Below are 27,732 nucleotides of genomic sequence, written 5' to 3'. Positions count from 1 at the left end.
ACTTAATGCTTTAAAGAATTTTGTAATTCTTTCTTGCTTGGCACTTTTAAAGCTGCTTCAATTAGTTGTAATAAAGTCTGTTTTACTTTTTTATTAGTCCATTTGACGACCAATTTACAAAGGATACTGAGATCGATAGCTATTGGAATCCTTTTTTTACTGTTTATACTGATTAGATCCGCAAATGAAGAGATCTTTACACCTTTTTAATCCGCGAAAACACGAACGAAGAAAGCGCAGATAAAGCTTTAACTATACATAAAACAAACACATTTCGCAATTCGTACATTTAATAAAAAGTAGGAAAATAATTAATTAATTACAGAGCAATTAAAATCTACTTATTCGACATTAAAATTTAGAAATACATTTAATACCTAATCATACTTCACAGGCCCCTGTTGAGGAAACCATTACCGTTCCTCTTACGTAAGTATAGCCATCCTTGCATTCACATCCATCCTGGAAAAAATATTTGTTAAGGTTTAAAACATTTTCTATATAAATATTATAACTTATATAACTTTCAAATATGAGCCTGTATTTCATTGACGTACAATAAATAACTAAACTCACCGCACGCGTCTGTTAGGCAGAGTTTTCGTGCAGTTGTGTTTCGACCGCGCTTTGAATACAACGCCACGCAATAACTTTGTTTAGTGTAAATGTGTCCAGATATCAGCATATTCTATTTTAAAAAGGATGTAGTGTCATATTTCAGGTAAGTGCTCCTTTAAATTTACAAAGTTGTGTAACAAACAGATTTCAATTGCAAAAACAAAACTATGCGAAATAGACGTCCGTCATATGCAATAGACTTAGCACATTACTGCCAGGAAATAAGGTGTTAATTTGAATGACTGTTTTAATGTTATCTGTATGAGTTAATGTATACCTAAGTATATACAACGCCGCTCGGACATTTTTGACGACCTTTTAATAGGTCTCTGGGAGTCTAGTTGTTTAAAGTACATCAATGCTGTATTTGTTAAAAAGCTATGTAGACCATAGTCTTTGTTTTATATATAAGAGGAGGCAAACGGGCAAATGCCTCATTTGTAGAACCATTTGAAAAGCCGCCCTACAGACATCCGCAGTACCAAAGGCCTTATAAACGCATTATTGATCTTCGCGGTAAAAGTATACTCTAAGGCTTCAGGGACGATACGACATGGGTCTCTTCAAAAAAAGCGTGTCCTTCCTTAAAGGCTGGCAACGCTCCTGTGATTCCTCTGGTGTTGTAAGTGAATGTGGGCGGCGGTGATCACTTAGCACCAGGTACGCTCGTTTGTCCTCCTTTTCCATAAAAAAATGCTTAAGTCCCCAAGTCAATAACGTTCGAAATTACTTTATGATTCCTTCCCGAAACGGATAACTTTTTAACCGACTTCAAAAAGGAGGAGGTACTCAATTCAATTAGTATATTTTTTATATATGTACACTTATTACGCTGAGCTTTGTGATTCGATTTACGTGATTCTTCTTTGGTTTGATGCGGAATATTTGCCATTTGGTCCCATAAAAATTTGACATAGTTTATCCCAGTATTTTTCATTTTACTATCGTTTTTAATGAATATTTTTGTTTACGTAGATGATATAATTCTAGTTTGTACACGGCTCTTTTTAGGAGGTTTCATTTAGGTTAATTATATAATATTATTTACCCATGTCCCGATAAGTCGTGCTTAGGCTACCTGTCATTCATAGCTAACAAACATTCTTCAGGATATTTCAGTGTCTCACAAAAACGTGAAATAGAGTTTCGAACAGCATTTTTTGGAAAATTTATTGAATGAGGCGTTACTTTGCGGAAATCCATAATTATACAAATGATTTAAGTCTTCTTTAGTGTTAATTCCGCCAATACCTATTTGTCTTTAAAACAATTCGACACGTGTTTCGCCTCTACACGAGGCATCCTCAGGACGTATTGTCTCGCCAAAATCTAGCACGAGACAAATATTGGCGGAATTAACACTAAAGAAGACTTAAATCATTTGTATAGAATTTTTTGGAGTCAATACCTTTTTTACGTTCCCGTTTCATGGGATCAATATTGTGAAATGCGCACGGCACCTTTCGTAGGCCTACCCATAGAGCTTAAAAAAAAGACTAATATTATATGACAATAAAAAGCTACGAAATCTTATTATTTACCTGATGTAATTTATAAAAATCCTACTGTAGTTTACAGTACAACCTATTACAGACACTAAAGAGTAATAAAAAAAAACATCGTTTAAAAAACCGACATCAAAAACTAAATAGTATAAAATAACTAAAGATTCAATTTAATACACCGCTTCTGCAAACCTAATTCATTTAATATTAATAAAATACTATATTTTGCATGTGCTAACTATTGATGGGTTGGAAGTCGGTGCCAGGCCAAATGTAAAATCAGGTGCCGCCACGCGTGACTTTAAGCGGCATTGCTTCGTCTAGAAAAAGACAATCGAAGCGGACGTCGTAGATAATTATTACAGTCAGTTCCTCCTGTTTATAATATTCAGTTTTACTTTTTTTAGGGCTTGGCACTGACTTCAAACCTATCAATAGGTAGCAATATTAAAGGTATTAATTTGGTTTTCAGAAGCGGTGTATTAAATTAAATCCTTATTAAGTTATTTTATACTTTTTAGTTTTTGAAGTAGGTTTTTCAAACGAGTTTTTATTATTCGAATTTCTGTTCCAACTGTTTAATTTCCACATTGGCAGATATACTCGAAGTAATAATATGATAAACACACTGAAGTCCACAAGAACGGGAATGGTTATTCTTGACCTACAAATGTTTTATTTAAAACAAAACAATGATAACATGAAGTTAAAACTATCACTACGAGGAAGTGTACCAAGAATACTGACAGCAATTCCGCGTTGTATAGCTAGGGGGATCCGTTGGCCGAAATAGCTGTTAACGCTTGGATTTCTAGTAGCCTTATTCAGGCGCGAAAAGGCTTGGCCTTTATATCATGACCTGGTATTATTTTATAGCTCAATCTACTCAATCTAAATAGCTGAGTACAATGCCTGATTTATCAAGAAGGCTGTTAAAGATTACTATTATCATTAATTCTGCACACCATTTAAAAAATTTCTAGAATATTTATCGAGACGAGTATTGGTAATTATGAAATTCAACTGTATCGGCACATTTTTAACTCTGCTTATTTTTATCCAAATGTTTTGAGTTTTCCTTAGTATTTACAAAATTTACAAATTTTGTACAGTACAATATTTACCCAATATTTGTCTTAAAACAATTCCAAACTCTAGTCAACACGTCATGAGAATGCCACGTGTAGGGGCGAAACACGTGTCGAATCGTTTTAAGACAAATATTTGCGGAATTAACAATAAGGAAAACTCATAACATTTGGATAATTATGGATTTCCGCAAAGTAAGGCCTACTTCAATAAATTTTTTGTTAATTTTCTTAAAAGTATACTTACAAATATATCTTCAGTCGATGAGCAGGGACTATTTTTCTCATAAAATAACACTTTGTGAAGGTTGTGTCTTATTATTTCGTCAGTTGACCTCTCATGTTTGTTGTTTTCCAGCTTTGCAACCAATCCAGCATTGTTTCGTTTCACAATTACACTATCATTCCTTTTAGAAGGTGGACCAAATATAGCGTTGTCTATAAAAGAACAATATTTGTCTTCAGCTTGCTCAAATTTAACATCTTCGCTTTTATTGCTTTCTTCAAGTTTAATATTTTCATGTGATGATAATTTGTCATCGCTCTCTTTAACTGTTTCATTTTCATCTATATAGTTTTGATAAAGCTCCTCATTCTCTAAAGGTTTAGCCTTCTTTCTGTTTTTGAACTTCCATACCTTGATATAAAGGTCGGTTATGAATTGAAATTTGAGTAGATATGCTGCAATTTCAGCAACACTGGCCGACCCACTCTTCTTATCCATTTTGTGCACTGGACAAAATAGTTTAAGAGAAGTCGCGCCGTAGCTTTTAAAACCTGTGTGGACAAAATGTTTTGATAAGGGTTGGTCACTAGCAGGCTTATAGGATATAGGCCATAGTATCGAGCCTAAAACATACTGTCTAAGGGGTCGAGCCGTCACCCAATAATGATAGTGTATTCTCGGCAAAAATCACGTAGTTTATTTTTTAACAGGGAGAAATTTTGAAAAACTGGCTACAATTAAGTAAAAAAAGAGTGGGTGAATTATTAATCTCAAATAAAACGAATTAAATACGCAATCAAGCATAATTTATTAACAATAACTAGTTTTTCATTAAAAATATGCATTTGCGATTACTATAATCCAATAAGTTTTATCTTGAACATTTATAATACATTATTCTTTATAACTTTTTTTATCGTGTGGAAAACCCCTGGGGCCAACACCCCACCGGGATTTTCAGTCGGGTGCTGTGTCGTATTCGAACATACTAAAACCAGTCGCTGAATTTTTAATAATACGTTCATGCTTTAGTAAGTGATACACGCTGACCATAACAAAGCAGTGAAGCTAAGGATTCTTGATTGAACCCAAAATTCTAACCGGCATCATAAATGCGCTCGTCACTTTGAGACATAAGGTGTCTCATTAGCCCAGTAACTTCTGTAACGACGGCACCTTTCAAACTGTAACACAATAATGCTTGCACTCTGCCGCATAACTGAAGAAATAAGCGCGGCTTCGGTGCTTATGTATCCGTTATACTGTGCAAGAAAGCCTCGCACTGGTAAAACCATTTACTGCACCTTTGTTATCTTTGACTAACCTTTCCAACCTAAGAACCTTAGAAACCGAGAGTCCTAAAGCTTACAATAATTATTTGTATTACCCAAACCACAGAACAAACAGTCTTTTACCTGTTCTGTAACCCAACGAACAATCCAAAGATTATAATAATAATTTGTATTACCCTACGCACTGAACAGTCTTTTGCCTGTTCTGTGACCCACACAATAATAAATTGTATTACGTAACCTAAGCAAGAAACCAAAGCATAAAATAATAATTTGCGTTTCCCAATGCACAGAACAGTCTTTAACCTGTTCCGAGATCGAACCTAAGCGAGAAACCTTAATGGTATATTAAGGATTTGTATTAATAACTTACCATTTTTTTGAAGAGAACATGAGCAAGTTGTGACCAAGGGTGAATATTCGTAGTTGCTGGGTGGAGCGCTGTGAGTTCTTATAAAGTTGTTGCTAGTCCACGTTGAGTCTGTATACGGTATAGAGTCCGACATTGTATCAATTTCTTCTATCCATTTTGTTGATTCTCGTAAAGTGAAGAAGGTTAACGTGACTACTCCCTGAAATTTTAAATTCAGATAATTTAAAAATATAATTTCGTAAAGATATCATTAGGCAAGTGTCAGACTATCAATAAATATTGCGATCCAATATACACGATACCTGTCTCAATATATATTGAATCAACTGGTCGTTCACCCTCAACAGATATTGACTTCAATATTGTCAGTATTCAGAAGATCATTCTTCCGAGTAGACGTGTTTCGTTATAATGGACGATAAAAGTAAGGCCTGTATTGTCATAATATGAGCATTATTAAACGGTGAAGCCGCACTCAATGTTGCGTCGTCACATATCTGCAGTTCACAAAGATCGATTACGTACTGGCGATATTGACAGATATTGATGGATCAATACAAAAAATATAGGTTTTATGTCAATATGCTCAATATTTATTTCTGCCACGTCTACACATCAATAAATATTAACGAGATCTCAAGGATCACGATATTTATTGACCGTCTGACCCCTGCCTTAGATTGTATAACACAGAAATTTGGCGGCCTATTAGGAAGGTGTGCGCAATTTGATTGAAGGTAACCATGTCGTATCGTCCTGAAAACAACAAGGAGGGTCCTTCCACAGTTGGGTTGTTACTGCTGTCATTAGCTTTGTCGTTCTGAGGGTCCATTGTAAATAAAAGAAATATTTGCCCACTATGAAATTTATTAAAAACCTTTCACACCATTTGGATGTAAGTCATCCATTCAAAGTGCAGGTTGAAAAAGCTTTCATCCACGACCAAACTGTAGAAAGAACTTCCTACTATGTTTAAAGAACGGTATCATATGGTATATGATAATGAATAAGTGATAGGTACCAATTAATTTTTCATCAGTCAATAATATTGCGTAATTTACTTGTATTACCGTGTATACTATGTGTAATTGTTAAGTGTACCTAATCAATTAAAAAAAAAAACCATTCAACTTTTGGTTTTCCCCCCAACAAACTATAAACTTAAACCTTTTTCCTGAGTCACTCCGTGACACCATTGAACCATACCGCATCAATATTCAATACTTTGTTTTGTGAGTTTAGCTCAAAGGCAAGACAGTTATTTGCTTATATGTAAAAACCAAAGAAGATTAGTCTTACTCCCTTATTCATAATGGTCCGCTAACTTTAAACAGCCGCTTAGGAGTGTTTTTTCTCATTCTGACGTATCAATTACCATCAGCTGAACGTCCTGCTCATCTCATCCCTTATTGTCATAAAAAAGTTAATTATTACCATGGTAAAACAAGCGGCTGCACACAGCGTCGCACAAAACGGGAACCCGTAACGTTCTGCTAACGCCCCTCCGACAGCTGGTCCCAGGACTTCTCCCAGAGAATAGCAGCAAGACCAAACTCCGGCCACCGCGCTGTATGTAGCCAAGGCTTCTGGGCAGCCCCCCTCATATCTGACGAAACACAATGCAAACTGTTAATTTTTAAGGTTCTGCACCCAATAGGAACGATAATCAAATTTAAATATTTTTATTCAAAATAGGATTTAAAGTAACTTTTTGAACGTTGAAAACTACCACCCATTCGAAAAAGCATGCCAAGACCTGAGAAGAACGGGCACAAGAAACTTAGCGGGCTTCTTTTTTTTAATAAAATTTTGTTGTAAAAAAGAAAATGTATAATTAAGGCCTGAGGGCGGTCGCTCCATTCCCAATCTGTGGAATCATTAAGAAAATCATGTTTGCATTTTGATACTTCTTTTGAATTCCGTAAAAAAAATATACATTTTCTTCGATAATGTTGTAAAAGCATATACATAACATAACATAAAGCCCAACAAAAAACTTACTAACTCCATTTAACTGAGTAGTAGGTATCTATAATAAGTTATTTTTTGTCTCGGTATTAACATTAATGTTTATCACAGTTTATGACACGTAGTTGACTAGCGCCCACTTATGTATGTTCAAAATTGTGTATTTAAAATATGTTAGCTGTTGGTTTGAAAATTTCAATAATTTTAATTTTTAGATTTATTTTTAAGTGTGTTTATTTAATATCGGCTTTGTAAAGCTACACTGTAAAAGGCCTCAACATTGTTTTATTAACTTCACTCCATATTACCGGCACCGAACCACCATTCAAATCAAATTAAATAAAATCAATATTACTTCTTCATTCATTCAAATAACGCTTCAAAAGTTATAACTATTTACTATCTACCACCACTTTGGAAAAGAAGAAGTGGCAAGATACTTTTAAATATATATTTATAGTTTCATCGTTTTACAAATTATTTTGACTACAATCTATGTAAAGTGATGCAACAAAAATACTGAAACGTCAAAAAGATACCTAATGAATGACAATGACCTAATGAATGAAAATAAATGCACATTATGATAAAAATCCACACACAATGTATGTATAAAGGTATGAAAATTAATAATAAATTAAATAATAATAGTATTGACACACTTTTACACAAAGTATCTTGCCCCAAACTAGGCATAGCCTGTATTATGGGTACAGTATCCGTATTCATCATATAAATGATTGCACCTACCGGGATTTGAATCCGGGACTCTCTAGCTTAGTAGTTAGGGTCACTAACCATTCGGCTATATGGATCGTCAAATATATATACATATAACTATAAATATGTAAAACAAATCTTATAACAATATTTACAATACTACGATTACATAAAATTAAAACTATCATTACGCCGAAGCGTACCAAGAATACTGCCAGCGCTTGGGTTTCCAGTAGCCTTATTGAGGCGCGAAGATAGTATTTTTAACATTCTCCGCGCCTCTGGGCCCCATGGGCTAAGTGTCTCGACACCAAACGGCACAAAGATGAATGACTCACTGAGACCAACATATTTGCGACGCTTGCCGTCTTCGGCAGTCGAAGCAGCAGCCCCAGCACCAACAACGTAACTTGGACATGAGAAGGAGCCAGAGTGTCGACGCAAGTAGCGTCCCACACCAGCGTCCTTCCCCGTGCCCAAGCCACCAGCGTCATTCCATCAGGACGCTTGCCATCGTGGCGGGTAATACCATTTGGCTCTAAAATAGCTGGTATATTAAGAGCAGCAAATGCCCTGCCAATGACTTCATTAATGCTGGCGTGACGACTGATACGGCCTGCCGAATATACTAAATACTATAAATGACAAGGACATGCTCACATTATTACCATAACCGGATGGTTATGTTAATTTAAATTGGGATCAAAGCAGTGCTTTTCCCCATACCAAAAGTACCCAAACGTGCTTATGATATTAGGCAATGAGTTTCTTGCTACTTCTTCTCATTAGCTCAACCCTTTATAAAGTAGCGGTAAATTCAATAAGAAAAAATATTTTATTGACATTAGTGTCATTTCCGTGACCTACATGAATAAAGTGATTTTGATTTGATGCTTATGCAACTAAAACCTTTCTACTAATGTCATTCTAAATGTATGGGAGTTTTTAATATCAATATTTTGGGTGTTTCTTGTTTGATATTCAAATAGTTATTGATGTATTTTACTGATTAGCTAACGTACTTTAGATATCAGTTCAACGTTTTTTGATATTTATAATAGTTACGGAATACAATAACGCTTATACCCTGTAAAAAAGTTTTCATTTTAAATGTAAAAGTTGTATTGAAAAGTTAAACTCTTTGCTACTGATCGGCCGGCACTTTTATGGAAATAGTTTGGAAACACATAATTAAAAATATATCAATACCAAATACTCACATAGAACTGGTTAAAACACCCTGAAATGTGGGTAACAGCGTTAATGAAACTGAAACCCCCAGAATACATAACGCGATGAGATCAAGCCACAGATCCCTGAAAAAACAAAAATATTTAAACACTTACGGCCCTACAAATAAACTTCATACAAGGTATACCTGTGAGTAAACCAAGAATGTGCAAAATGTTTAATAGATCGCTGACGACATATTAAGTTTTTCGAATATCAAGCAGCCTTGCAAATAAACGCGGGAAACGTTATTAACTAATCGTAAGTAAATTGTCTATTGGTAAATTTTGCATAGTCTTCCTTTATTCTCAGGTATAACTTTATGCCAATTTTATTTGTAAGGCTTTAAATAGTATTTGAAAGAACCTACAGATTCACAAACGCGTGATATACAAAATGGCGCTTACATGGGGGCGCTACTGGCGTTCTGATGTAATAAACATGTCAGAAATATGTACTTACATATCTTTGACGAATTACGCTTAAATTTATAAATAAAATAGAAATTATTGGTTCGTTTTTTGGCATACGCCAACATATTATAAAGGTTTTACAGAAACAATGCGTTAATACGTACTCTGGCAGGCCGGGTATAAATGGACATGGTCCTAGAAGCAGGAGCCCGACAGTAGAGAGGAACAATCCCCAAACCATCATACACCAGTGATTGTGAACTCTGAAAATATAAATTAACTTTTAAGGTGTTAAATATTTATACAGCTCAGCCATAACAGGATGCATGCGCACCACGCCTACTTCGGCCCTTGAAACTATTCTAGGGCTAACACCACTCAACATACACTTTCAACAAGAAGCGACAATAGCGACTCTACGTCTAAAGCTGTTGGGTGTATGGAAGAATGAAGCAAGCAGGTAACTCTGTAATGGGTCAAGGGACATAGTGGTTCGTTGGGTAATGATGCAGCGGATGAGCTTGCAAGGCGGGCATCGGCAAATATAGTGACTGGTCCTTTGCCACTTCTGCCACTGCCCTTCAGCCAAATGCGCTCATGGATACGCTCTCTCACCAACGACCTACACAACACCCGATGGATGAATGTCTCAAGCTGTAGACAGTCGAAGGTGGCGATACCTGCACTATCGCCCAAACTGACACGTGGACTTATCAGCCTCAACAGACATGACATCCGTATAATGGTGGGCACCCTAACGGGTCACACATCACTAAACAAACACCTTTTTACAATCGGCGTAACTGTCCGTTACGTAAGTGCAGAGGCTGTCTGACCGAAGACGAAACGGTCGCTCACGTAATCCTGGAATGTGCGGGGGTGGCCAACCAACGGACAAAAACCTTAACCAATACTAGGTCGCTGCAAGAAGTCTGTGAACACCCCAGGAATGTTCTGAACTTCTGGAAGGAGCTGGGCTGGTTGGAGTAACTGGCCATTACTGCACACAAAATGGACCCATGCTAGTGGTTTAATTGCGGAAACAGGAGCCCCTATACCATACCATACCATATACAGCTTTGCGGTAATCTTCCATAAAAAAAAATTGAAAATGATAATTGTCTATTTCAATAGAATATAGGTACAAAAGATACCTCCTTTAGTCCCGCTCAATTAATGAAAATATAATCCAGATTAGAATAAATAATCAGATTAACGGAAACGAAATCTTTGCGTAAAATACGAGGGCTCTCATTATTGGACTCATGATTGTTAAATCTAGAATATTCTATTAACTTAAAACTCTGAGTAACCATTAGTTCGATTTAATAACATAAAAAATCCTTATTTCTTATCAATATTCTTCTTACTTCTTTAAAAACTTCAATATTTTAACTTTAACTTAACTTTACACATACTGGTTTTTACTCAAATGTACATAGTATTGAACAGCAATATGTACTATAATTCGTTGATATAATGGATAGTTCTTTTTTTATGGAAGAGGAGGAAAAACGGGTGTACGGATCCCCTGATGTTAAGAGACCACGCGCCTCAATAAGTCTACTGGTAACCCAGCTAACTCTGGCAGCTATTCCGGTCAACGGATCAGCCATCAGTAGTTATCCAAAGCGGCAACACTGCCAGTATTCTTGGTAAACTTCCCCGTAATGATAGTTTTAATTTAATGTAATCATAGTATTGTAAATATAGCTATAAGATTTGTTTTGTTTGAATAAACTTTTAATATTATTAAATAAACAATTAATTTGAATTATTTTTTTTTATTTATTGAAACGCGTGTAAATTGTAACTTTGTTTTACATTAGATTTTGCGTTTTTGTTTTATTTTATTTTGTTTTCGGTTGAAATCAGCATTTCAACCGCAGTCCCCCTGAAAACGTGATCTGGAAAGGTCAAAATAATAATAAAAATGTAACTTTGAGGCAAAAGCTAATGTAAAAACACAGTTCCAATTGCACGCGTGTTAATCCTTAATAAAGTGTTATAGTTAAATGTGTAACACTCTCGTTATTCTAAGATGATACTAAAGCAGATTTCTATCCGAATGCGGGACTCGAACGCGCATACTCTTCCGTTCCGTGCGAGCACTCTTCCACTGAGACAACCGTTCGAGTGACGTAAAGTTCATAAATCTTGATATACAAGACATACATTGTTCAAGTCTCAGGTTGTGGCTTCATCCACAACCCCAATATTTGTATATTAGGAAATTGACTTGAGATGTCGCTGTTTCAAATATAAACAATTTGTTTTTTTAAAGTGAAAACCCTCACTTCTGGGATTAGTTACAGCCACAACCTGAGAAGTGAATTTACGTCACTCAAATGGTTGGTTTATTTCGGTCTGTCAGGTTCAAGCCACGCATCGTTCATAAATTTTGAAACATTAAAAAAAAATAACAAAATGTCTCGTACAACCATTGTAGCCCTACAGTAAAGATAAGTAAATTAAGAAATTTTCTTACCGATCGGCAACCCATCCCCAAATGGGACTGAATATTCCATACAAACTGGAGAAAAGCAAGAAAATCAGGCCGATTTGGCGCGTTGACAAGTTGAACTGACGCAGATGGGGCTCCAGTGTCGGATCGAGAAACGCCCAGGTGTTGGACACTATTACTATAACGAACCCCGTTATTATAATTGATGGAATCTTGAAGAGACGTAGTATTGAAGCAGTCTTAGAACCGGAAACGTACTCTGAAAGAATAAAACTTTATTATAGATACTGTTAAAATTTTGACGTTAGGTATTTTAATATATTTTGTATCAAATAAATATAATTGTTCAAAGATAGACAGGAGCAGATTAAAGATAAACTATGTTATTACAAAAAAGTTAAACAAGTTTTGAACTTGTTTTAAAAAAGGTCTATTACAAATATGTATCTTTCTGTTGCTTATCGTTCAACAATCTTTAGGCATTGCTTATATTTAAACACGAGTCTAAAATATAGTCTTGTCTTGTCTAAGGTGTGTCTAAAAGATAGATGAGAACTGACAAAAACTGAGATCCATTCCTTATATTGTTCCTGTAGACACTTCAGTATATGCTGTGCTTAACAACGTTTTAGCTAAAAACTGTATTGTAATAGAAAAAGATAAACTCCATTTTAGACGTCGTTAGGGCACTGTTTAACAAAACACATGTCTAAGCCTAGTTTAAATTATTTTTTTTGTAATAGCACCGATGGACTTTTACTATATATAATATAATTAAATCAAAGCGTTCCGTAGCTGTGTAACATAAACATTATTTGAAAAAAAAAAAGTAAACACTCGCATAATTTAACGATCTCTACATCGGCAGTTGCCGACGAAATATACTTGTGAATTCCTTTGTATCAAAATCAAAATAAAAAATCAAATCAAAATCACTTTATTCATGTTGGTCACGGAAATGACACTTACAAGTATGAATGTCAAAAAAAAATTTTTTCTTATTGAATCTACCGCTACTTCGTAGAAGGTTAAGTTAATGAGAAGAAGTAGCAAGAAACTCATTGGCATCCTTTTAAATCAAGATTTACATTTCATCGATTTACAAATCATTTCAATTAGAATATAATATTTAAAGTGATGCGACAAACATACTTAAACGTCAAATAGTCAATATCTTACACGAGTAAGTCAAAAGAGTAAATGTAAATTAATATAAAAGTTATTGAGTACAGTAGCTGCATCATCCACACACACTATCAATAAATATGATAGCCTATTATATCATGATTTACTAAGCATTTATTTATCTCAAAGTAGGTACTTAACCGTAATCATAAAAAAATATTCAAAAATAAAAATACATAATTCATCACAGTAAATAAATTTTTCCATAATATCATTTCAAAACAACCAAAAAGGGGACATTCCATCCAAGGGATGTATGATGGAAGGGGTTCCATCTATTACATGAGGCATTTTTGATAATTTTTGAAAAAAATATATCATTTCGATTATGTCACTCGTGTGTTAATTTCGCTATTCTAGCATGATTTTTTCATTTCTTAAAGCAAAAATTCGTGGTGTAATATTGTAATTTAAATTTTAAGGAAGTTTTACCTTCGCAATCCGGAAGCAAGATCATGTTAATTGGCACCACGATGATCATGACAATCCCAAGACTGTAGAACGGGACTCCAAATCCCCCGATCTACCTGAAACACTCATTCATTTGAATATTATTCATTCAAAATATATCCTCTCTTTCACATCTGTTGCAGTTGTAAGCAATCAATTTGCTAGAGGATTTATCATCATTTGAAGTACTTCCATGAGGTAATAGGGTGCAGGATGGAAGGTTGGGAGACTAAACGAACAATGGACGATGATAGCGTCGCAGTGGCCGGTGATAATAGTTAAAAACAGCACATAGGGGGAAATAGAAGAGGTGGTGGGAGCTTTGACTTAAAACTGAGATGATGAATTCTCTTATTATTTTTATATTAAGCCTATCTTAAGCAACTATCATATTCAGAAACGGAAAGTCTACTGTAACCTACTCACTAAGAATTAATCACACACACATACATACAAATAGAATTTTTATTTATTATTAATTATGCGTCTTTTCGTCATTGCCATTTGTCGAGGATTCACTGACCCTGAAGATACAGTTTTAACTAGTTTCAGTAGTCCACCCCTTTTAATATCACTGCAAAATTGCGTTGTTCAATGTTATAATTATTACAATTAACAATAAAAATATGTAAATAATTAGTAGTATATAATAAATATTGTACATTTAAGCTATTTGCAGTGAGTGTAAAAAAAGTATTATTCTCTTTATTATTTATTTCACATCAACATATAATTATTATTTTTATTTTTATGGAATAGGAGGACAAATTGGTCACCTGGTGTTAAGTGATCACCGCCGCCCACATTCTCTTGCAACACCAGAGGAATCACAAGAGCGTTGCCGGCCTTTAAGGAGGGTGTTATTATTGGTGTGATTATCACTAATCTTACATTGTCATGAAACTCATGAGTGTCTGAAGCATAATAAAACTTATGATTGGAGGCTTCTCTCTTCCCTTACCAAAATCCAATTAACTTAATACTAATAGTATTGTAATAATTACATATTATTATTAAAAAGAAGCACTTAAAATTTAAACAAAATGTATGTATGTGCAGGTGAGTGCGGGTGTATGTGTGTAAGAGGTAGGTTAACATGTTGCAGAGGAACTTCTTAGTGTTGTATTCATTCTTAATTTTTCTTTAAGAGTTTTAGTAACGAAAGCTTGATAATAATAATGTTTGAGAATGACAATTCATACCGAATACAGCAGCCCTCCAATCGCTGGTCCCACGGACATGCCGAGTCCCACAAATGTCTCCAGTATTCCCAGCACAGAGCCAATATTATCTGGGAACACATTCACCACGTAAACGTAGCTCGCGGTGGAATAGGCACTTGCCCCTAACGCTTCCATCCCACGTATGATGAAGCAGAGAATTGTGAAGGTGTTTGTGTCTTCTATTAGCACGAGCGTCCTGGAAATTTATTTTAAATGAAACAACTAGAGCCTCCACTGTACAGAATGCCATATACTACACGTTCACATTATCTCAGGGGCATGCATTGGTTTTCTAGCAAGGTAGGCTATACATCTAACTAGTCGTAATTGCGCTTTAGTCTTACTTAGACTTAGTGGACTTACGGCCGTTGCTAATATTCAGTCTATCTTTTACTTGTGATAAAAATCGTAACTATCGTAGACTTTTCTGTCCCAATAAACTGTCTGTCATTGGGACGACGTATAGCTTACCAGCGACATAAAGTTTGTATGGAAATTGCAATTCACGCGTCCCAATATAAGGCGATAAGAATGACTTTTCGGGTATATTGGGACAGCTTCAGATTATTGACAGCTAATTACTGATAGTAGAAGGTAGTTATTTATCTCTATCTGTAGATAGTATATTGAGAACGGCCGTAAAGCGAGGACAGCTAGGGTTTGAGGTCAAAGTATTAAAGTTGTTTGTGCTTCGTATAAAGTTTCCGGACTATTTAGTCAACCTAATCCTTTAGTTTGTGGCATTCTAGTTACAAGTAGGTACCTAATAATATAATAGAAATTTAGATATTACGCACATAACGCGAAGAGGTTAACGTTACCTCGCGAGGCAATGGTTTCTACTAGGCATTTCGCGTCAGGTAAAACTTACTGGGTGGGTATTCCATAGAAGTTTGAGTAGGTATAGAATACCGAAACTAAGTGAACTTTAATACTAGTCGTATATATTAATTTAGGTTCTTATTGAGGTACGTGTTGCCCAATTGCCTATATGGAATGCACGCCCCTGCATTATCTCTGGACCTCGCTGGAATGTGAAGCCTCTTCCAGTTCCCCTGTCACTCCCTCGCGCTCGTACTGTTGCGGCAGTACGGCTTGCAGTTTCATTACCGTTAGGTACATGTGATATTGATTGCTTTACTTTTGATGTTTCATAGTTACGTTTTGACTTTTGTAGTTAATAGTTCTGTAGTCTATTGTTCTATGTTGCTATACCTAATAGTTCTGACAGAAAATATATACCTACTTTTTTACTTAACCGAGATTCTGTCATTGTTTTTAGCATTATAATAATAATAATAATAATTATCATCACAACACAACATCAATAAATAATACAGAAAAAATAAATGTATTCTTTTAAATTTATATTATTATCGAAAGTTCTGTGGTAACAAACATAAAAAAATAAGTACTTACATTCAAAATGATAACCTCTTGATTTTTTGAAGTCGGTTAATAAATATACCATAAACTACAAAATCTTTCAGATGATTGGATAAAAAGACAAAGTCTAGACCAGAGCGACGCATTATATTTACAATAATAATAACAACTTAACGTAGGAAGTTCTTCCTGCTTAGCGTCCGAAGTACAGACTCAATAACGTGTTAGTTATGTGTGACTGACACGATGTTCGCACGCATTAAAAAAAACAAACTTACCCAAATATCACATTACATCCGCCAGCCATAAACATCCCCGCTGTGAACATAAACTTCACTCCAAGTATTGGTAGCTGCAAAGAATAAAAAAAAGGGGTACTTACTTAATACATTATTATTATAAATCAAATTATCACATAATTATACTATACTAAATGTAGGTACTAACAGAAGTAGGAAAATCCATTTATGTACCTAATGCGATGCTAAAGGTGCGATGATCAAAAATAAATAATAATTACTTACAAACTAAATATTGTATTATATAATATGACGCATTATGTGAATCGTTATTTAAATTGAAAACTATCTGCTGCCTGCGACGTCGTCTGCGTGGACGCTTTAAAGCAGTAAAAATACTATAAGTACCTAATAACAGACGGGACTGCTTGTAAAAATTGAATATATATAGTATGAAAAGTTCAGTCATTTGTCATAAGTTTGATATAAAAGTAATTACAGTATGGCGATTGGTTTAATTATGACATTGTATTATAAATATTCGCTTTAAGGGTCACCTCTAAGCCCTCACGCCTACGGATTAGGTACAAAAAAGTTCACGCTGACGAAATAGAGGGCACAGTATGCATAAAATATTTTATTCGGCGTCAGTTAGATTCGAGCGCGCTTCGTAGACAGTTGGACGAAAGAGGAGGAGAGGGTTGGTCACTCCACCTACCACTTGCCGGAAACGCGTGGTTTCCGAGAAAATTAAAGCCAAAAATTAATATTGAACTACCCTCATAGGAAGAAAATTGCTACAAGAATACGAAATTTTACTTTTTGACATAAGGTTGTTTCGATCCTTTTCTGGTTTTGTTAGGAGGGCTACAGATGCACATATCGCCTTAGTTTGTGAATCTCGCCAGTAACCGAAAAATATTTTCGTTGCGTTTTTTAATGGTACACCATTACACAACCTATCGTAACAACATTACTCATTAAGGCGCTATACTCTTAAAAAGTAACATTTTTGAAAATCTACTTAAAATACTTCTACAAATACTACGATTCCAATTTATTGACATGTTTATCTTCATTTTTTTATCGAAATTATTGCTGTTTCGAAAACACGATTACGAAAAAAATCTCAATAGATTTTTTGAAAAATACCCTTTGTTATTTGAATGAATTTTTGCCTAAAGTTTAGGGTAAACCTCTCTTTAATGAACGCTATATTCTTATGTTGATGACTGACATAATATGTCTCAGAAATGGCGATGTAATAAATAAACATTAGTCATTAACGCGGGTAAAAGTGATAAATTTTAGGAATATTCCAGCGGCAGGTCAATGAATTACATTGTGATAAACTTGTAACCTTTGTTTATTTTGTTATAACCGCCTTGCATTAGTGTCCACCAATCGTAAATCATAATATGACTCATACATTAACTGAAATTGTTTCAATCAATGCAATAACCTCCATTAGACCATGTAAAATAACTTAATACTCAAAAGAACCTGCCACTTATAAATTATCCAAAAAAGATTTAAAATTCATAAAATAATTCCATTTATAACGTGTCTCTTCAATTCCACTCGACATTGGCGAAATAATTTGCGCCCGACTGGTGCAGCCACACGCCATATCACAAATATTTAATTGAATTGAACCTCCATTGGCAAATTAGTTTGGTGGGAGGCTTCTTGCACGAAATAGCGCTTTTTTCTGTCTTGAAGTAGTAATGTGTAAACACGGTGGAAACCTTAATTAATTTATACGTCTACACTCTACATAGAGTCTGTTGCTGTTAGACAACCGATGAAAACAGTCCAGGTTTAATACTATGTGCGTGATAAGCTACGTATTACAATCATGTGCGTTCATTGGTCAAAATAGAGGTTAACTCTAAGCTCGATTACCAGTATATCTAAACGTAAAACGGTGTAAATATTATTTTCATCCGGTTTAATAGGCACCGTGTTTAATACGCTAAGAATTTTGCGTTCAGTCAATAAATCGGCGCTGTATCGTAATGGGTGGCACTTATCACTTTCATCCGGTACTTTCATCACTACTTTTTTCAAATAAAAAAATAAGAATTCTGTTTTTTTTAATTAAAAAACACATTAAAACATTTATGGTTAATACACTAGACAGCAAATAAACCGGGCCACACGCTACTTTGGAATTCTGATTGGATTTACTTGAAAAGTATAAAACTTACAACTATCAAAGTTATACCTACTGAAAGTGCGTTTCATGACGATTAAGGTGAAAGGAAACTCATGGGGATTAATCAATTTATTAATTGTTTATTAAGGGTTTTACAAAGAAGAGTCGTTTTTCAATCGTATTAATCGCTAGTAATCATAAAATAAAATGATAAACTAAAGCCTGAAATAAAACAAAAAAATTAAAAGTTATTTTTCAGTATTCAGGATTCTCTTCCTTTGCGCGGATAACTGCCAGCATCCTTGTATTCATCGACCTCACGTGTGTAACGATGTAATTTTGAGGAAATGTATTCAACTCCTCTTTAATTGCTATTCGCAGCTCTGGAAGACTTGTTGAAGCAGGTACCCGGGCACAAACCCGATGTTTCAGCTTATCCCATAAGCACCCACGAGCTGGCCAATCCATTGTATGAATGCCAACATCGCATAGATACTGTTTCACCACGTGACCAACATGAGGCCGTGCATTATCATGCATCAATTGCATATTTTGTCCGATATATCCTGCGTAAGGTACCACATGGTCTGCGAGGATTTCAGTTATGTAGCGACAATAAGATAATCCACGTGCATGGCATCGGCCCGTCGGTTGATGAATACTAACGCTGTATGCGTTAACGTTAATGCGTAGTTAACGAGATGCCGCTCCAGACCATTACAGATCCTCCTCCATAAGCAACAGTTTCCTTGATGCAACACTGAGAATAACGTTCTCCAGGGCGACGATATACTCCCTGTTGGCCGTCACTTCCTTGTAGACTCACCCTGGTCTCATCAGTAAAGAGAGCATTACCCCACTGCTCTAACGTCCAATCCCTATGCTCCGGAGCAAATTCAAGCCGAGCTGGACGGTGGGCTACCGTTTATGCTGGACCTGTTGCAGCTTTCTTTGGAGTCAGATTCCGTTCAGCAATTCTTCTTCTGACGGTATCTGAACTTATGACCACTTGGCATTAGTCATGCAGACTTTGTTGGACTTGAACTGCGTTGAGGCAGGCGATTTCGCAGAACAGTAAGTAGGATATAAAGATCATCTGCTGTTGAAGTAGCCTTAGGTCTGCCCGTACCTGGTCGGCGACCAAATGCTCCAATCTCTAGATATCGTCTGAAAACTCGTTGCACTGTAGATCTGCTGATTCGAAGACTTCGAGCGACCTCACGCTGTGTAAGGCCTGCTTGAAGTAGTGCTACAGCTTAAGCTGCTGCCTGAGGTATCGTATCCATTATTGATCGAAAAAAGTTGCAAAATTACGCGCGTTACATCAAACGGTTGACAAAAACTAAGGAAATTAAACGAAATATCCGACTACCCTAATCGTAGTAAAATGAACGCCAATCGCGATCTCTAGTCAAAAAAGAGATAATCGTTAGCATCGTGTTAGTTGCTCGATTGCATCGTGTAAGTTGTCGCTACTTTAGAATAAATTTACAGTTATTTTAATCATCATGGAACGTACTTTCTGTGAGTATAATTAGAACATTTGTAAGTCTTATACTTTTTGAGATAATCGAGTCAGAGATCCGAAGTATCTGGTGGCCCAGTTTTTTTCCTGTCCAGTGTAGTTTGTTTCTGTTTACTTTTTGCAACAAGCCAGTAAAATTGACCTGTTTAATTCATCCATAAATTCTATCAGATTAAAAATTACTAAAAACTGGTTTAATGTGTTTCCCTAAATGTAAATATAAACATAATTGAACGTAGTGTTAACTGTAGTTTAATCCATATAAAAATCAACATATTATATATCGTACTTATATAAAAAATTTGTACCTGTATTATGCTATGTGTAATTAGAATCAATATGCGAAAACTTTTAAATGGTGTAAAATGTTTACACTATGGTATAGTAATTAAGTTATTGTAAAAGTAAGCTTTCCAAATAACATAAAATTACTGTTTTCATACATAAAAAAAAAAATTGGATCCTTAATAATTATCGGGAAATTTATCAGAAAATTTATTGAAGTAGGTGTTACTTTGCGGAAATCCATAATTATACAAATGATTTAAGTTTTCTTTAGTGTTAATTCCGCCAATATTTGTTTTTAAACAATTTGACACGTGTTTCGCCTCTACACGAGGCATCCACAGGACGTGTTGTCTCGCCAAAATCTGGCACGGGACTGTCTCGTGTAGAGGCGAAACACGTGTCGAATTGTTTAAAAACAAATATTGGCGGAATTAACACTAAAGAAAACTTAAATCATTTGTATGAGAAAGATTTCGTTAAGATTTGTAATCGTGTCCAGCTGAAAAGGTTATATTACTGTACAGCTTAGGTATATATCTTGAGGGGTTTTATTTAATGCGCAGAAGACAAAAATATGACATGCGGTACAGCAGCATCATGAACTTGACTTTGCCCTGTGCTTCTCTGGGGCATAAAAAGAATATGGAAGTCCCAGGCCCAAAGGTGTCGTAAGAGGCGACTTATGGCATTTACCAATCGGCGGCTTCTTTGCACAGGATGCCGGCTAGATTATGGGTATCACAACGGCACCTTTTTCTGCCGTAAAGCAGTAATGTGTAAGCATTATTGTGTTTCGCTCTGAAGGGCCCCGTAGCTAGTGAAATTTCTGGGCAAATGTAACTTAACATTTTGTGTCCAAAGGTGACGAGTGCAATAGCTACGCTCAGAATTTTGGGTTTTTTTAATAATCCTGAGCGGCACTGCATTGTAATAGGCAGCGTATCAATGACCATCTGCTGAACGTCCTACTAGTCTCGTCCCTTATTGTCATAAAAAAAATTAAGTATGCATGCAGCGACGTGAGCATGACGTTGACGCTCCGTTGACAGTATACATTATAGACCTAAGTGCCACAGAGTAGGAATGGATACTTAAGGCGAAACTAAATGCTAGCGACCTTGAGTGATATGAGTTCACGGCTGCCGGCCCGCGATCTATGTAACAAAGCCAACATTTTGAAAATTCTTGCGTGGAAATCGTAATATTTTAACAGGCGCAAACAGTTTATATTATGCTTACAATTCTCATTATTGATTACTAATCTGAATAAATGTACCTACACAAAAAAGTACAAGGTATATAAATACCTTTTCTGAGAATAGTGCTAAACAGATGCGTCATGCCAAGGAAAAACTTGTTTAACTGCAATGAAAAGTGGTAGTTCAAAATATCTCTGGATTGTTGACTTATAACCAAAAACAAACATTAGAAACCTACAAATAAACCTTAAGGGTATGTATCATATGATAAAATAGTGTTCATAGCTGCAAATGGTGTAATTTCACTAATAAACTTGTAGAAAAATGCCTTGTTTGCGTATTTTCTGCTTACCCTTCGCCCTAATACGTCTAGTACCTACTGCGGTAGATTGTATGTATCTATAAATCATATCTGATAACATTGCGTGTTTACCAACGACCAACGTCACGTTTATTGCCCTTTTGAATATATATTTAACTTGTCTTATCTGTGAGTCCCATTCAGCAAAATTAAAGTAGAAACTTGTATATAGTTAAGTTAGCAAAGTTAAAGTTAAAAAGTGAAATATCAAGCCAATTTCCAATATTTATTTGAAACTTTTGGCCGCTTTTTAACTCTTTAACCTTACATCATTTATACGTCAAGATAGACTATGACAGCTGTAAAATAGTCGATAAAAATAGACTTTAGAACTCACCTCTATTTTGAGCAATTCACGTACACTAACACAAAGTGTCACACAAATCTCGAGTGTAAGCCGTAGATTGTCACGCACACTTAACTAATATTCCTGACCTGTTTTTCTCGGTTGTCTAACAGCATCTCGAGTGTAAGCCGTAGCATGTCGCGCACACTTAACTAATATTCCTGGCCTGTTTTTCTCGGTTGTCTAACAGCAAGAGACCTAAGTATTTAACATTAACAAAAGCTTTAACGAGCGAAGATTGGATGGTTACGGTTAACAGTTAACGTTATGACGTCATCTAAAAATTATCAAATTGGTGCAATAAATTTTTTGCTTAACCTTAACATGTTAATTGTTATTGCCAAATTTAGTAAACTCAGTCTTAATGATCCATTAGGACCTATGTTATAAATAGCAACTTACATATTTTCCGAACAATGGCGATGTTATAAACATGATGACTGCGTAGAAACTAAACACCATTCCACACATAGTAGCAGACAGGCCCTTGATTGAAGCTTCTCGAGGGAAGAATGGTGCCATGATACTCATTGAACAGAAACTCATGAAGTCCACAAGTGCCAAGGAGAATAATGTCAGTCGTTGTCTATAAGTAAAGTTCCGTATGGCTCCTGGATGTAGTTTGGTCTGAGTCCGAACTAAGCTGGGATTCAAAATAATAACAATTAACATAATATTATACAATATAATACACAAATAAAATTTGAAAACAACATTTTATGAATGACGTATCGTCATAAAATCTTGTATGCTTTGTTCAACTCTCAGGTTTTGGCGTCATCTACAGGAGCTATTTTACGGTTCTTACCTGCTCAACCCCAGTATTTGCATATTAGGAAAATGACTTGAGATGTCGCTCTTGTAAATCTAAACAATTTGTTGTGATAACCCTTACTTCTGGGATTAATTATACAAAATTATAACTAAAATTTATGAACGATGCGGGACTGACAGAAAACCCAGAAGTGAGGGATATCACTTTAAAGATAACAAATAGGATTTGAAGAGCGCTCGGAAGGAACCCGAAAGGTAGCGTTCGAGTCCCGCATCGTTCATAAATTCTGGTTATTAATTTAATATTATCTAAGCCAGCTTTTAATTAGGTAGTTTTAAATTGAATGAATATGAAAACATACGATTTGTCTCATGATTATTAAGAAACGCGGAGATTAGAGCCGATTTCTATAAAACACATAAGCTTAGGTAATTCACTTCCTTCTTTAGTCATTTCAATGGAACGTTTTCGTGAAAAGCTCAGACACTCAACGCATTAAAAAACCTAGTAAAAAAATTTTTTTTTTTGTAGAAGTAGGTAATTTAGTGAAAATGTTATGTACTTATATATATATATATATAGCTACATATTATAAAACACAGTACTCCGTCGCGTCTGTCTGTCTGTCTCTTCACGATAAACTCAAAAACTACTGCACTTATTTTCATGCTGTTTTCACCAATGGATAGCGTGGTTATCGAGGAAGGTCTTAGTATATATTTGTTAAGATTTTCTATACATATTTGTATACATTTACAATATTTGCTTGAGGTGTCGGAAAAAATAAGCCGTCTGGAATCTGGTATTTATACCTTATATAGGTATCAGAGAACGTTTTACTACTACTACACCTATTATACTAGATCGCTTTGGATATCGTTATATTATTGAAATGTTTACTCATGGGTGATTGAAATACGATATAAATATATAGACTTACGGTCTTACAAATAAACTTGGTATAAAGTTATACCTAAGAACAAACCAAGAATATGCTAAATGTTTACATATAGACATTTTGCTTAAGATTGATTTATTCTGACGTATAACGTTTCCCGCGTTTATTTGCAAGGCTGCTTGACATTTGGAAAACTTTAGAATTGTCATTGTATTGACAGTTTTGTCAGCTCTATAGTCAACATTTTGCATATTCTAGGTTTATTCTAAGATATAACTATCAAGTTAATTTGTAAGGCCGTGGGCAGGGGTGGGACAGACGCCTTAAACTGACGTTTTATAATTTCGAGCTTATATATAGTTTTTTTCGGGGCCAATCTCCAGATGGCGCCAGCTTTCAAATAGACAGCTCTTAAGCGTAGAGAGGGCTCTCTTTTCCCTATATATTATTATACTCTTTGGCCGTGGGTGCTTACTAATAATCTGAAATAAAAATCTGATTTAAGCGAATAATCAACAATTACTTACTAAGTATATTGTAGTTTCAGTATAATTTTTGTGATATACTGTACATTAGCAGGCAGTATAAATTCATTTATTTTTTTAAATTACCGAATACTTTGAAAACTATATGAAATATGAAAAGCATTTTTATTTCCAAAAGATTTCAATTCAGTTGAATTAACTTAAATTTAAACGGTATCACTATTGTTTAGTTATTTTGTTTTAATTTTTAAGTTTTAATAATTATTAATTGTTTATTTTTGTAAGTATTTAAAATATTATAATGCAAAAAGTTCCCAGAACAATTCAGACCTGGATATTATAAGTTAAAATTATGAATTGATGCAAACGACATGTAAGCAAACGAATGGAGAGAGTGAGGTCATGTTCACCGATAATAATGCAACATAATTATACATTAATTATAATTTATAACAAAAGGTCTCAGTTGCAAGCCAGATTTAAAAAAAATAGGTATAAATACAAAAATATTACACAAAAAGCAATAGTAAAAATGTGTAAAGACAACGGTAACTAAAAACTGTTCCTAGCATTGTATAAGATATTAAGTATATACGTATATACTTTCGATGGCTATTAAATACTTTTGCAAAAGAAACAAGAGAGGGCGCTGTAACTAAATTTAAATTTTGTTTAATTGGGCTTCGCAAACGTGGTTTTTATTATTGAAATTAAGCTTTTATTACATCGCCTCAAAGGACAATTTTTTAAGGAAAAGGAGGAGAAACGAGCCTACGGATCACTTGGTGTTAAGTGATAACCGCCGCCCACATTTTCTTGCAACACCACAGGAATCACAGGAGCGTTGCCGGCCTTAAGGTATACCCGCTTTTGTCGATCGGTGTCGTATCGTCCCGAAAACACCGCACAAGAAAGCTCATTCAACAGCTTTGTAGTATGTGTAAGAAGTGAAAGTGCCTTGAAAAAGGCGGTCAAATCGGATAGAGCTGATAATGGGGTGCGCAAGACTAGAGATGACAGCAATACTCCATAGTAATATGTGGCCGAACCTACGCTTTGTAGAGGCTTGAAGTATTGCCGTGCTCTATTTATGACGCCCAGCTTCTTCTAAACCAATTTGGCTTAGCCCAATTTTGATTTATGCTTTGACAATGCTAGAAAATCTATAAATCTTTGCCCCACTTATTGAAATATATTTACAAGCATTCCAAATGTATTGCGCTATGTATTGTATTATGCATTTTATTGTTGTTTGTTAACTGTTAACCAAACATTTCAAATTACCTCTTTAAAACTTGAGGTTTCTTATTAAAGTTGAAGTTTCCTGCGCTGTCCTCATCCAACCTCTTCCGGTGATCTTGACCAGATCATCATTCCGTCTTGTGTTGGGGGCCTACCAACACTGCGTCTTCCGGTACGTGGTCGCCATTTGAGGACTTTAATGCCCCAACGCAATTGGTTTCGTTTCGCAATTATTTGGGCTATTTCGGTGACTTTGGTTCTCCTACAGATCTCGTCATTTCTGATTCGATCTCGTAGGGAAACTCCGAGCATAGCCCTCTCCATTGCCCTCTGAGCGACCATGAGCTTTCCTATCAGGCCCATAGTTAGTGACCACGTCTGTGTACCGCAAGTCATCACTTGCACACACACTAGTGAAAACCTTCGTCGAAAAAAATTTTAAAGAGCTTCCCGAACGCTGCCCACCCGACTAACATCCTTCGCGAAATTGGACCTACCTCACTGGATTGTTTGTCCACGGTAGACAAACTCGTCAACAATTTCAAGATTACAGTTGGCAACTGTTATTCCTTGAAATAGAAAAAAGTATATACCTGTAGAACAAGCTAATATATCCAGATAAAATTGCCAAAGTTAACTACTTAAGTAGTTACATAATGAAGGAACTTAGTTTAGATAATGACAAATTTTAAAGGATTCCCTTTCCTTTATCAGCTCATAGAATACGAATAAAATACCATACTTGAAGTAGGTTGGTTGGTACCTACATTTAATTCCGAACGATGTAACTATAAAACTGCACAAATTAATTAAAAAATTAAAGTCACGTGCTAGTCTAGATAGATTTAATTATTGCGTTTGTTTATACTTTGTAACTAGGTCAGGAGGTATAATGGACACAGTAACCAATGCCAAGGGATAACCACAAAGCCAGGCTCAATGTAATGTTTGCTATATTGGTAGGTATATGTAGGTAAGTATAGTATAAATATACCTATATACTTATTCGTATTTTAGCAACAACTTTATCAACTCATGTGTTCCGATTTGCGAACGTTTTTTTTGTTTTGTTAAATGAAGCGTCCAAACATTGCTTGATATATCTGAGTCTTACCAGTGATAATTTTAAATAATACAGCTGTCACAAAACTTAATAACCACTCCAAAACTAAACACATGTAAGAAATCGTATAAGTTTGACGAGAACTGCATTAGGTATATAAAGTACCTACATAGGTACTTATTTTTTCTTTATATAGATAAATAAAGGCACTACGGGTAGGTATCAAGTATTTAAAACATTAATTAATAGGTACCTAGTATACTATTAAGTAATAGGTACCTATGTATAAAAGTGAAATATGTGAGGTTGCGCTTAATTTGAAAACATGTTTAATTTAATTTAAGATTAAATTAAGGAGTCCCACATCGTTCATAAATTTTGATTAAGTAGGTACCTACTTACAAATAATAATTAATCCCAGAAGTGAGGCACATCACATTAAAAATAGCAAATAGTTTTTAAAACATGTTGTTACCTACCAATATTTCAGCCACGTTTTAGCACTTTTCAATTTGTATTTACATTATTAGGTATGATAATCTTTAAAATAACCATTTTGTATACCTAATAGGTAGGTAAGTACGGCCTATATATTAAAGATACATTAACTTCTTTGTTTAAAACATCTGGATTCTGTTAATTATTGTTATTAACTGTGTTATTAATTATTGTCAAACATTGAAGTTTCAACACACTTTGTAAACCTAAACTTACCGTTCGCGTAAAATCCTTATTTCTGAAGTGACGTCATCGGGGGGTCCCGCTGACCAAGACTGGGCTCTTCTTAATCTTCCCGAGTCTGGCAGCGATGACCTTCCACCCCACGTGGCCGCGAAATCATCAACTTGCGTGGAAGTTTTTATTAATTTGCTATCAAACACTATAGTCTCACTAGAAGATGCCATCGTTGCACTAATGTCAAACTGAGAATTTTGCAGCGCATTCGAATGGTCGTCGTCTTTCTCCATAAGGTTTCTATAATTGATATCGTGTCAATACACTGCCGAGTGAC

General features: G+C 35.2%; 1 protein-coding gene across 1 annotated transcript; it reads right to left on the bottom strand.

Moving 5' to 3' along the window:
- Positions 1-272: 272 nt before the first annotated feature.
- On the bottom strand, positions 273-27,732 carry LOC126971229 (MFS-type transporter SLC18B1-like). The gene is made up of 12 exons (XM_050817411.1): positions 27,435-27,732; positions 22,660-22,900; positions 16,420-16,493; positions 14,735-14,951; positions 13,515-13,605; positions 11,922-12,156; positions 9,598-9,696; positions 9,011-9,106; positions 6,537-6,708; positions 5,103-5,301; positions 3,459-3,988; positions 273-462 (listed from the first exon to the last, which is right to left on the bottom strand). Exons 1-12 carry the CDS (start codon positions 27,686-27,688, stop codon positions 382-384), a joined length of 2,289 nt encoding a protein of 762 aa, XP_050673368.1. The 5' UTR covers positions 27,689-27,732; the 3' UTR covers positions 273-381.

Source organism: Leptidea sinapis, chromosome 23 (assembly GCF_905404315.1).
Source record: "Leptidea sinapis chromosome 23, ilLepSina1.1, whole genome shotgun sequence".
Classification (NCBI taxonomy): Eukaryota; Metazoa; Arthropoda; class Insecta; order Lepidoptera; family Pieridae; genus Leptidea; species Leptidea sinapis.
This window is presented reverse-complemented; position numbering and strand designations above follow the sequence as displayed.

Coding starts and splice junctions, on each gene's coding strand:
- LOC126971229 (XM_050817411.1), bottom strand. CDS start 27,688: ATGGAGAAAGACGACGACCATTCGAATGCGCTGCAAAATTCTCAGTTT. Junction 16,494..22,659: donor CGCCATTGTTCGGAAAATAT/GTAAGTTGCTAT, acceptor TATTCTTTGCAG/CTACCAATACTTGGAGTGAA. Junction 6,709..9,010: donor GGTGTTTTAACCAGTTCTAT/GTGAGTATTTGG, acceptor GTGTTTCGTCAG/ATATGAGGGGGGCTGCCCAG.